Source organism: Sarcophilus harrisii, chromosome 5, assembly GCF_902635505.1.
Source record: "Sarcophilus harrisii chromosome 5, mSarHar1.11, whole genome shotgun sequence".
In the NCBI taxonomy this organism is placed as follows: Eukaryota; Metazoa; Chordata; class Mammalia; order Dasyuromorphia; family Dasyuridae; genus Sarcophilus; species Sarcophilus harrisii.
The window spans coordinates 132,104,379-132,116,646 of record NC_045430.1 but is presented as its reverse complement, the minus strand read 5'-3'; the positions used below and the strand labels follow the sequence as shown (position 1 = coordinate 132,116,646).

General features: G+C 32.5%; 1 protein-coding gene across 8 annotated transcripts in view; it reads left to right on the top strand.

Annotated features, from left to right (window-relative positions):
- BEND7 (BEN domain containing 7) overlaps positions 1-12,268 on the top strand; it is a 236,900-nt gene that overhangs the window by 30,878 nt on the left and 193,754 nt on the right. For all 8 annotated transcript variants that reach the window (XR_002770466.2, XM_012550906.3, XM_023504710.2 and 5 more), the window contains exon 3: positions 11,554-11,856. Coding sequence is in view for 7 of the 8 variants with exons in the window: in XM_012550906.3 (XP_012406360.1) it covers positions 11,554-11,856 (303 nt within the window). In the remaining variant the exon portion in view is untranslated. The remainder of the gene's footprint in view (positions 1-11,553; positions 11,857-12,268) is intronic.

The following is a 12,268-nucleotide window of genomic DNA, read 5'->3' as shown; positions in this document are numbered from 1 at the left end:
TAATTATATTGTCATATAATTAATATTATAATAAATAGCAATATTATTACTCTTATTAATAATAAGTATAGTAATAAGTCATCTTTATATAATGCTTTAAATTTCATATGTAATCTTGTGAGGAGGCCCTGTTATCCTCATATTACAATGAAGAAACCAAGACTAAGAAATTAAAGGTCATAGAGCTAGTAAGTGTTTTAGGCGCAGAGTTTGAACCTAGATCTTCCCGATTCCAAGTCTAGTACTCTATCCACTATAGTATGGTGAGGATTGAGAATAGGCAATCAGTATTGGCATTTAAAAAATCATTGGTAAACTTGGAAAGAGCAGTTTGTTGAGTGATGACAGAATAGCAGGCTATTACCTTAGTTTATACTCTCATTGCCTCTCACTTACATCCAGATTACCCTGACAGCTTCTAAATCGTTGTCCCTACCTCAGTTCTGATTGCTCTAGTTTATCTTACATAGTGCTACTAAAGTAACTTTTCAAACCTTCATTAAGTTTTGCATAAATCCTCTAGTTAATCACCTCCAATGGCTCTCTTATAAAATATGAACTCCACTGTTTAGCTGTTAAATCCCTTTATCACCTGGCCCTAACCTGCCTTTTTAGCTTCATTTTTACTTTATTCCACCTTCCAAATAACCAAATTGAACTTTTTTCCACTCCTTATACATGACAATAACAATCTACATACCTTTTCACTTACCATCTCTCCTTTTAAGATTCAACTCAAGCATAATCTTTTAGCAGTATTTTATTTTTCCAAATAAATGCAAAGATAGCTTTCAGAATTCATCTTTGCAAAACCCTGTGTTCAAAACTTTTTTTCTCCCTTCCTTTTTCCCTCTCCCGAAGACAGGAAGCAATCCAATATAGGTTAAACCCGAACAATTCTTCTAACTGTATTTCCATATATGAGAAGCGTATCGAGAAGAAAAATCAGATAAAAAGGAAAAAACTATGTTTTGAGACACATACAGTCTCCATATAGACGGATATAGATGGTACTTTCTATCCCAAGTCTATGGGAATTGCCTTGAATCGCCTTATTGTTGAAAAGAGCCAAGTCTGTCACAGTTGATCATCACATAATCTTGTTAACTGTATACAATATTATCTTGGTTCTGCTCATTTCTTTCAGCATCAGTTCGTGTAAGTCATTCCAGGTTTTTCTGAAATCAGCCTGCTGATTGTTTCTTATAGAAAAATATTACTCCATTATATTTATATACCATAATTTAGCCACTCCCAATTGATGCACATCCAACTCAATTTTCTTGCTACCACAAAAAGAACTGTTTTATTTATTGGTCCTTTTCTCTCTTTTATGATCTCTTTGGAATACAGACCCAGTAGAAACACTGTTGGATCAAAGGATATGTACAAAGTTATAGCCTTTTGGGAATAGTTCCAAATTGTCAAGCATCATCATTTTTATGAAATGTTTTTCTAATGTTTATGCTGGTGGTGCCCTCCTTCCTGAATGATCTTGTATTGAACTACTTTGTATGTGTTTGTATTTATATGGCATGAATTTTTTATCTGTACATCTCTTTCTCCCATTAGAAATAAATTTGTCAGGATGAATTGTTTCTTTTTTTGTAGATTCTATTCTAAAACTTTGAAAAAGGAAAAGAAAAGGGAGGTTAAAGGGGATATAATAAGATAGGAAGGAAATGGAACGTGCTATTTCTCATAATTGGGGTGTATTATAATAAAGAAAGTTTACAATTGTGGAGGAACTAATGGAAAGAGTGGACATCAGATAAATTTCATTCTTATCTGAAATGGACAAAGAAGAGGTAATCATGCATATATAAACATAGAGTTTGGTGTAGAAAAATATCAGATTCAGTGGAGAAACAAGGAAAGATGATGACCAAGCAACGTTAAGAAGGAAGATAATAATCTTGGGAGGTAAGCGTTGTACATAAAATAAACTTTTCACTACCTAAGGGAAGGGATTAAGTTGTGAGTGACTCATGGAAGGAAGAACCAAAATCTAAGGGAAGTCCCTTAGATGACCTTTTAGACAGTTGGGGAATAGCTGAAAAATTGTGGGTATATATTTGTAATGGAATATTATAGTCCTGTAAGAAATGTCAAAAAAGATAATTTTCATAGATTACTGAGCAGTATGAATTGATTTGAAGTGAAGTGAGATAAACCAAGGGAACAATTTATATTAGGACAGCTACATTGTAAAGAAAAACAACCTTCAAAGACTTCAGAACATTGATCAATACATTGAACAAATCATGCCTCCAGAGAACCATGATGAATTATGGTACCCACTTCCTGATAAAGATGTTAATGGACACAAGGTGGAGAGACATACTTTTTTTGGAAATGATTCCAGTATTTATTTTGTTTGATGATGATTTTTTTAATTACAAGACTTTGTTTTTCACCTCATTTATCTGTTTTTATGTGGAAAGGGGGGAGAACAGCAGTAATGATATCAAAAAAGATATATGGAAGTGAATAGAAAAAAATTTTTTCTAAGGAAGCACAGACAAGTAGAATAGTTTTGAAAGTAATATGTAAAACTTTATATATATTATGTATATATATATACATATGTTTCAAAAGTAGCAAGCAGTATCAATTATAGATTCATGGTTTTACTTAAAATATTTTTGTGTTCTGCTATGTATATATAAATGTGCTTTTTGGAATGATTTTAATGATTAAATTCAAAATAGTTTTTTTTTCCAATAAAAATAAAAAAATATCCAGAATCCATAATTTGTTCAAGGTTTTAGAGCTAGGTAATAGCAAACTCAAACTTATTCTTCTGACTTTTTTCCTGCTTATGAACTTTTTAAAAAGGTATGTAATGGGTTTCTTCCTATATATTTTAATTCTACTTATGTATAAACATTATTCTGACTATAGACTGCAACAGATTGTAAATGGCTTTTGAAACAAAAAAAATGTTAAGAACTGATGTTTGTTAAGAATTTATGCTGTTTCTGGAATCTTCCAACCTGTTGGGAGGTAACATAAAAATATGAAAAATTAAATTATAAAGATTTTAATAGTAGTTTTAGGAAGTAACATATAACACAGCACTGTGATTATTATTACTGGTGCTAATTTTTTTGTTATTTATTTTATTTTATTAATGATTACAGAGATGTTTATATGTATTTGTGAGCTTATCTGCATAGTAATTTTTTTAATTATAGCTTTTTATTGACAGAACATATGCACGGATAATTTTTCAACATTGACCCTTGCAAACACTTCTGTTCCAACTTTTCCCTTCTTTCCCTCCATCCCTTCCCCTAGATGACAGGCAGGCTCATACATGTTAAACTTATTGAAATATATCTTAAATACAATATATGTGTACATATTTATACAGTTCTCTTGTTGCACAAGAAAAATTGGATTTAGAAAGGTAAAAATAAACTGGGAAGAAAAACAAAAATGCAAGCAGTCCACACTCGTTTCCCAGTGTTCTTTCATCTGCATAGTAATTTAATAGTAATCATCTTTTGGAAATAACTCTTTAATTTACCAGAAACTTAAATCTTCTTTTATATTATTTCTGGTTTACATATGACATAATGAAATATGATACCAATAATATGGATAAAATGGTAAATATATACTCAAAAATAACTCTCCCTAAACTAATCTTTCAGTTTGCAACTAAAGATTTAAACTTTAGGCAGACAGTTTACAAAAATTCTAGATACACTTGACTCTTGATACAATACTATTTCCTGTAGTATAGAATCCATTCTCCTGTCTTAATATCCCAAGCAAGTGTCTTTTTAAAAATAACAAAAAATGTCTTAAAGCAGCCCTGTGGAGTAGATCAATAGGATAGAATTTTAATGAGGTTTATTACTGAAAAAAATCAAAAGTAAATCATAATCTTGTTGCAGTGTCCAATGTTCTCTTAGTTCTACTCATTTCACTTAGCATCAGTTCATGTAATTCTCTCCAATCCTGTCTGAAATTATCCTGTTGATCGTTTCTTCTAGAACACTAGTATTCCATAACATTCATAAAACATAACTTATTCAGTCATTCTTCAACTTGGAAACAGTAGTTTCCAAGAACTATAGTATTTCAAAGAATTTTGGCTTTTTGATCTATATATGAAAAACTAAGTGAGTTTGTTGTAGAGATTTTAACATGCATTTTTATAGAGCTTGTTCAATGATACACATTTTTCCTGTTTGGATAGAAAGACCAAGAGAATGGTCAGTTGTCCTACTCTCAATGTGCATTTGGATGGACATCCAATAGGACTTATCCAATAGGTCTTTCCTGACAGGGCAAATTTCTTTCTCTTTCTGTTTGGCTTTTTTCTTTTTCTGTACAATTTTTTAATTGTCTTCTCTTTCTTACATCAGTACTTAACTAACTTATCCAAGGTCACAATGAGTTTATCATTACTGGTCTCCAGACTCCAGGACTCTGGTGTCCTATATATCTCCAAAAGAAAAATGTCAACTTCTCAGATTTCATTTGTAGTTTTGTGATTTTCAGAGATAGGTTTCATTCAGTCGGTAGATTTCAAGATATTCCTAATGTCAATTGGCCCTTGGAATTCAGAAGAATCCTTAAATATTTTATCCAGGCATGGGTCTAGACGCAGGGGTGCTCAAACTTTTTAAATAGGGGGCCAGTTCACTGTCCCTCAGACTGTTAGAGAACCGGACTATATTAAAAACAAAAACCTTGCTTTGTGGGCCTTTAAATAAAGAAACTTCATAGCCCTGGGTGAGGAGAGGGATAAACGTCCTCAGCTGCTGCATCTGGCCCACAGGCCCTAGTTTGAGGATCCCCGAGAATCTTACTACATAGGAATTAATTAGCTGTTGGCAACTTTTTCAGTGGTATGTTGAGGTTGAGAACCCTTTTATTATGGTGTTTATGTGGAGGAGCAGTTTGAGGAGTTGAACAGTTTTATGGTCATCTCATTTGGACTACTAATATGAGATGAAGAAGGAGAAACGGTTGTCACTCTTTATAGCCCATGTCAAGATTTTACATGGCTTCTGTAGTCTTTGAAGGTAGAAGTATAGAAGGCTAAGGGAAAAATATGAAATGCTTTTATTGTTCCTGGAGCTAAGGAATGGCCAAACTGATGTCTTAAGAATGAAAGATACTAGTGGGCCCTGCAGTGAGAATTATAGAGGTATATGTGATCCTTGGTGTTCTTACTACATGGCATTCCATTTCCCACTTCTAAGAATGCATTCCCTCCTTATCTTTACTTAGTAGAATCTCTAGCTTCCTTTAAAGCTAATTTGAGACTATCTACATGGGAGCTTCTCTCACCTTTATAGCACTTTCTCCAAAATTACCTTGTATTTTTAGTGAAAATTTTTAGACTTTATTTTTTCATATTACATGTAAAAACAACTTTAAACTTTACTTTTTGTAATTTTGAGTTCCAAATTCCTTGCATCCTTTCCCCTCTCCCTTCTCTGAAATGTCAAGAAATTAGGTTTAAATAAAAAAAATTTGCAATCACGCAAAACACATTTCTATATTAGTTATGTTGCAAAAGAAAACACAGAACAAAAAAACCTGAGAAATAGAAAAAGTGTTTTTTTTTTTTAAGTATGTATTAATCAGCAACCATCATCATTTTTTCCCCTCTGGAGGTAGATAGCATTTTACATCATAAGTCTGTCAGAATTATTCAATTCTGTATTCAATTATTGTATTTCTGAGAATGTCATTCACAGTTAATCAGGGCTATAAATCTATCCATACCCTTTGACCTACCAATACTTCTACCAGATTCATATCCCAAAGAAAATGACAGCTCTTTTTGTGGTGGCCAAAAATTGGAAATCAAAGGAATGTTCATTAATTGGAAAGTAGCTAAAAAAGTTACAGTATAATATTTTGATGAAGCATTATAATAAGAAATAACAAGCAGGATGCTTTCAGAAAAATCCAGAAAAATTTACATGAACCTGTTGCATAGTGATGTGAGTAGAACCAAGAAAACACTGTATGCAATTAACAGCAATAGTATATGGTGATTAACTGTGAATGACATTTTCAGAAATACGATAATTGAAGACAATTTTGAGAGACATGGCATATGGTTTATTCCTAGTTTCTGCCAAACTGCTTAACAGTTTCTTCAACAATTTTTTGTCAATAGTAAGTTCTTGTTCCAAAAGCTGGGATCTTTATCAAACACTAGATTGATATAGTCATAAATTACTGTGTATTGTGTACCTAATCAATTCAATTGATCCAGCACTCTATTTCTTAATCAATAACAGATTTATAATTACTTATTTGTTTGAGAAATGGTAAAATTAGACCACCTTCCTTCACATTTTTGTTTTTTATTAAAGTTTTTTATTTTCAAAACATATGCATAAATAATTTTTCAACAGTAATCCTTGCAAAACCTTGTGTTCCACTTTTTCCTCCCTTTCCCCTCACTCCCTCCCATAGATGTTAAATATATGTTAAATATGGTAAAATATATGTTAAATCCAATATATGCATACATATTTATACAATTATCTTGGTGCACAAGAAAAATAAAATCAAAAAGGAAAAACAATGAGAAAGAAAATAAACTGCAAATAAACAACAATAAAAAGAGTGAAAATGCTATGTTATGATCCACACTCTGTTCTCACAGTCCTCTCTCTGGGTGTAAATAGATGGCTCTTTATCACAAGGTCATTGGAACTGGCCTGAATCATCTCATTATTGAAAAGAGTCATGTCTATCAGAATTAGTCATCATATAATCTTGGTATTGCCGTTACAATGATCTCCTGATTCTGTTCATTTCACTTAGCATCAGTTCATGTAAATCTCTCCAGGCCTCTTTGAAATCATCCTGCTGATCATTTCTTACAGAACAATAATATTCCATAACATTCATATGCCATAATTTATTCAGCTATTCTCCAATTGATGGGTATCCACTCAGATTCCAGTTTCTTGCTACTACAAAAAAAGGCTGCCACAAACATTTTTGCACATGTGGGTCCCTTTCTTTCCTTTAAGATCTCGGGGATACAAGCCCACGTAAAAGCACTACTGGATCAAAGGGTAGGCACATTTTGATAGCCCTTTGGAAATAGTTCCAAATTACTCTCTAGAATGGTTGGATAAGTTCATAACTCCACCAACAACGTATCAGTATCTCTTTTCCCACATCCCCTCCAACATTCATTATTATCTTTTCCTGTCATCTTAGCCAATCTGAGAAGTGTGTAGTGATATCTCATAGTTGTCTTAATTTGCATTTTTTCTGATCAATAGTTTCACATTTTTTTTTCATTGATTCCCTAGATAGTCTTGACATTTTGCCATTCAGATGAATTTTTTACTATTTTTTTTCTAGCTCTAAAACAAATTTTTTGGCAGTTTTATTGGTGTGGCACTGAATAAATAAATTAAGTGGAACTGTCAGCTTTATTATAATGGCTTAGTCTACCCATGAGCAATTAATATTTTTCTAATTGTTTATATCTGACTTTGTGTGAAAAGTGTTTTATAATTATGTTCATGCAATTCCTGGTTTTTTCTTGGCAGATAGACTCCCCAGTATTTTATAATATCTTCAGTTATTTTAAATGACTTTCTTTTTTTCTCTCTCTCTCTCTCTTGGTGCTGGATTTTATGGAAATACATAGAAATGCTGAAGACAGTTAATTATTTCAGCTAATGTTTTACTTGATTCTCCAGAATTCTCTAAGCATACCATCATCTGCCAAGAGTGGTAGTTTTGTTTCCTCATTGTCTACTCTAATTCCTTCAATTTCTTTTTCTTCTATTATTGCCATAGCTAGCATTTCTAATATTGAATAGTAGTAATGATTATGGACATCCTTGCTTTATCCCTGATATTTTTACAAAGACTTCTAGTTTATCCCTATTATAGATAATGTTTCCTGATGATTTTAGCTTGATTCTATTTTAAGGAAAGCTCCATTTATTCCTATGCTTTCTTGTTGTTGTTGTTGTTGTTGTTGTTGTTTTAAATAGGAATGGCAGAGTACTTTCTCTGCATCTGTAGAGATAATCATATGATTTTTGTTGATTTGGTTATTGATTTGGTTAATTATGTTGATAGTTTTCCTACTTTTGACCAGTCCTTCATTCTTGGTATAAACCCACCTGTACTATTTTGTTGTAATCTTGCTAATTTTTATTTAAAGTTTTTGCATCTCTTGTATTTTTTTAAATATATGTTCTGTAATTTAGTTTGATGTTGATGACGTTGTACTCTTTCAATTGTGTATTCCCATATTGCATACGCTTACATAATTAAGTAGCTACCATTTATATAGCAATTTAATATTTGCAATTATATATGATTTTATATATATAGATATATGTAACATGAATATACATAATACAGAACATGTATATACATACATATGTATTAAATTTCATATAAGCCCAATAAAAACCCTGTGAAATAGGGACCATTGTTACACCTATATTATTCTTGGGGACACTGAGGCTGAGGCAGGATTCAAGCTCAGATCATCTGTACTCCTTAGTTCAGTGCTCTACTTTTTTGCAATTATAATATTATAGTTTTTTTCCTTTAAAGTTGAGAAACTTGATTCTCAGAGTTATTTGTCCAGAGTAACACAAGCTGAGACTCTAACCTAGGTACTTTTGACTCCAAATATAGTTTTATTTTATAAAATATATTTCATAAATAAATAAAATAAAAAAATAAAACTCCAAATATAGTTTTATTAAATAAATAGCCATTAAATAGCTCCCAATGGGAGTTACCATTCCCTAATGTGTCATCATTTCTTTAAAATACTTTATAATTGCAGGGTACTTCATAATAACATTAAATAGTGTTTAGTAATTGCCTCAAGGAAATATATAGTAGACTAATACCACAATTAAAAAATCCTTTGAGTAACTCTTAACAGAGTTGATTTAGATAAGGAGATGGTTGAGAGAAATTCTCATTTTCTTGTTAGTTGCCATATAATTGAGAAAGACTAAAGCCTAAATCAGTGCTTAAGTTTGAGTAAGGGGCCAGACTAGGCTGAGAGTAAAGTAGTATGTTAGAAGTTTAAATAAAACAGTCACCTAAAGGTTGGGGACCTGCAGTTTTGCATATTCAAGAATTCTAAAATCCCTTCAATCAGCTATAATATATTGGATTTTCCCTTCTCCTTCCCCTACATAACCCTGTATCAGTATCTTGACTTCTAATCCTTGACCTCTCACTTCTTTCCTAGCCATCAATCCTATGTTAATCACTCTTTCTAATATCTTCTTTCACTCTATCCTTTTCTCTTGGAACTTTATCCCCCTTATCATGTTATCATTTACATCCAGCCAAGCGTCAGCTTTGGATCACTCCCATCATTCACTCCTATACAAATGCTGCTTAATAAGGTGGAGAAAATCAAAGTACTCTTGTGACTGGACCCAACAAATTTATATTATATAATCTCAAGTGGGCCCTCATTCCTTTTAGGAAGTCCTACTATATCTCTTCTGTTCTTCACTCAAACTTCCCATGGTTCCAATTCATGCTCAAAACCTTGCCTCATATTTTCAGGAAAAAAATGAAGGAATTCCATGGCCTCCCTCATCTCCTGTATGTCCAAAACAGCATATTTTCTTTCCCTTATAATCCTCAGCATCCCTTCCTTACATCATCATATAAAGGACAACACCATCTTCCTAGTTTCTCAGGTTTGCAACAAGAAGTCATCCTGGATTCTTCATATTTCTCAACTCCAATATCCAAACTGTTGTCAGGACATCTTGATTTCTCTTTTGCAACTTCTCTCAAATATATTTTAATCTCTTCTTTGACATTGCCACCTTTCTACCTCAGATTTTTATTACTTCATAACTATTTTACTGCAGTAACTTGCTAGTAGTTGTGTCTATCTCATCTCTCTCCACTCCAGTTCGGCCTCCATTCTGTCACTATAGTGATTTTTTTAAAAATGAAGTCCATTAGTAAACTACAGTGGTTCCCTGTCGCTCTTAGGATCAAATACAGAATCTTTTATTTGGTATTCAAATTTGGGAGCCCCTTTCTAATCTTCTTATATATTACTCCCCAACATTTAATCTAGTAACACTAGATTCCTGGCTGTTCCACAAATAAGATGTTCCATCTCTCAGCTCTGGTCTTTCTCTCTGGCTGCCCCTCTATACCTAGAATGTTCTCCCTCTTCTTTTCTAACTACTGATCTTCCTGACTTCCTTTAAGTCCCAACTAAAATCTCACCTTTTAAAGGAAGCCTTCCCCAACTCTCTGAATTGTAGTGCCTTCCCTCTGTTTATTATTTCCTATTTATCCTATATAAAGTTTGCTTTTTATGTATTTGTTCGAATATTGTCTTCCATATTAGATTGTATGCTCTATGAGGCAATTACTGTCTCTTTATATTCCCAGCACTTAGTACAATGCCCTGGCTCAGAGTGGGAGCTTAATAAATGCTTATTGATTGATTGATTGCTAGTGGATGGGAAGCTTTCTTAACAGAGGTATCACTGACTTATCATCAATAAATCAAGAAAGTTGGGGAAAGTAGGGATAAGAAAAGATTTCTTAAGGAGAAATCCATTTAAAAAAAATGAATCCTGGTGTCATCTTTATTATTTCTATCTCATTCACCAATTCATTAAATAGTATTTATTGATTGCCCTCTACTATGGGTCATTTCCTTTGCTAGGTATTGGGAGAAGATACAAAATATGACAAAGTCCTTGCTAGTCTAGTAGAGTGGAAAGAGTTTTGGATGTGTAGTCAGAGCATCTAAATTCAAGTACCAACTCTGTCCTTTGCTACCAGTGAAATGGCCAGCTATTCAGTTGATTTCTTTGAGTATCCATTTTGTTGCTAAAATGGTTGCTCCCTTCTAATTCTAAGTCTATGATCCTTTAAGAACTTATGTATTGATAAGATTTTTTCTTACAATGAAGTGTATTATTGGAACACATTATTTTTGTTACTGATCCAAGAATTTTATAAAAAATTATAAATGATGCAGTTCTCATTCAAAAAAAAATCCTACTTCCTAATGATTATTTTTGTTACAAACTTTTGATTATTGTATTATAAATACTTTTTCAAAAAGTTTCTGAGAATGAGGATGGTTCAGGAAACCTAGTTAGTATTGTCTATAGGTAGAAAATATAAAGTAATGAAGTGAGCTAGACAAAATTAGAAAGTAAATGAATGGTTGTGGTGTGATTTGATGGCTTTTTATCTCTGTTATCTCACCCTCTGCCTATTCTTCTGTCTTAAGCTTATTTAACAGAATGCAAAGTATTTTTTTTTCTTTAACAAAGTACTTTCTTAGCTAGGATTTGGAAGACATTGATGAGATAAAGCAAGTTCAAGAAACCTTTTACTATGAGAAAATTCAGTCTTTTCCTAATACAGCTAGGTTGAAGTTAGTAGGTTTATTTTATGCATTATTTCTATCACTGTAACTAGCATCAGAAATTAGTAATTTCATGTGGGGGGGAGGAGATGGAGGAAAGCTCTTTCTTTTCTAATTTGCAGTGATAACTCTAGCTCTGTTTTCATTAGGAGATGAAAGCATGGAAATTAAAAAACAAATTACAGGGATGAGAAGATTACTGAATGACAGTACTGGAAGAATCTATCAGCGTGTTGGCAAAGAAGGAGAAAAACTAAAGGAAGAACCCCAAGATTTAGACTTAGTCTGGGCTCAACGTTTGAATTCTTCCACTGAGGTCTCACAGAGCCTCCATCCTTCCCCCGGTGGTACATGGAATGAATTACCATCCCAAATTGGCCAATTCCCAGGCCAATATGGAACCCGATCTAAAACTTTCCAGAGTCAGTCCAAAACTACTGGAGGAGCCAATGGTATGATCTTAATTTAGATTCTGATTTTCATTGTTAAGCTTTATGGTATATGTGGTTTATTTGTTTGGGTTCAGTATAATAAACCTTTAATCACAAAAATCAGCTAAATCATTTTAGAAAAGGGGGAAATCTCAAAGGTATAATTGAAAATGCCCTCAACAATACTGAAGTCCAAGAATGTTTTTAACACTCTTTAAGAATTAGGCATTGTTTACTTGACTAAAATATGTTTAAAGCAGAGGTATTCCTTTAGGAAATTAAGCTATTCATGATTCTAATCTGAAAAATATTTCTGAGCACCTAGAGAAAACAAAACTTCTAGTCTCTGGATGGTATAACATATACATACACATATTACTGTAATATAAGTAAAGGACTTTAAAGAAGTTCAAAATAAAACACCATGTACAAG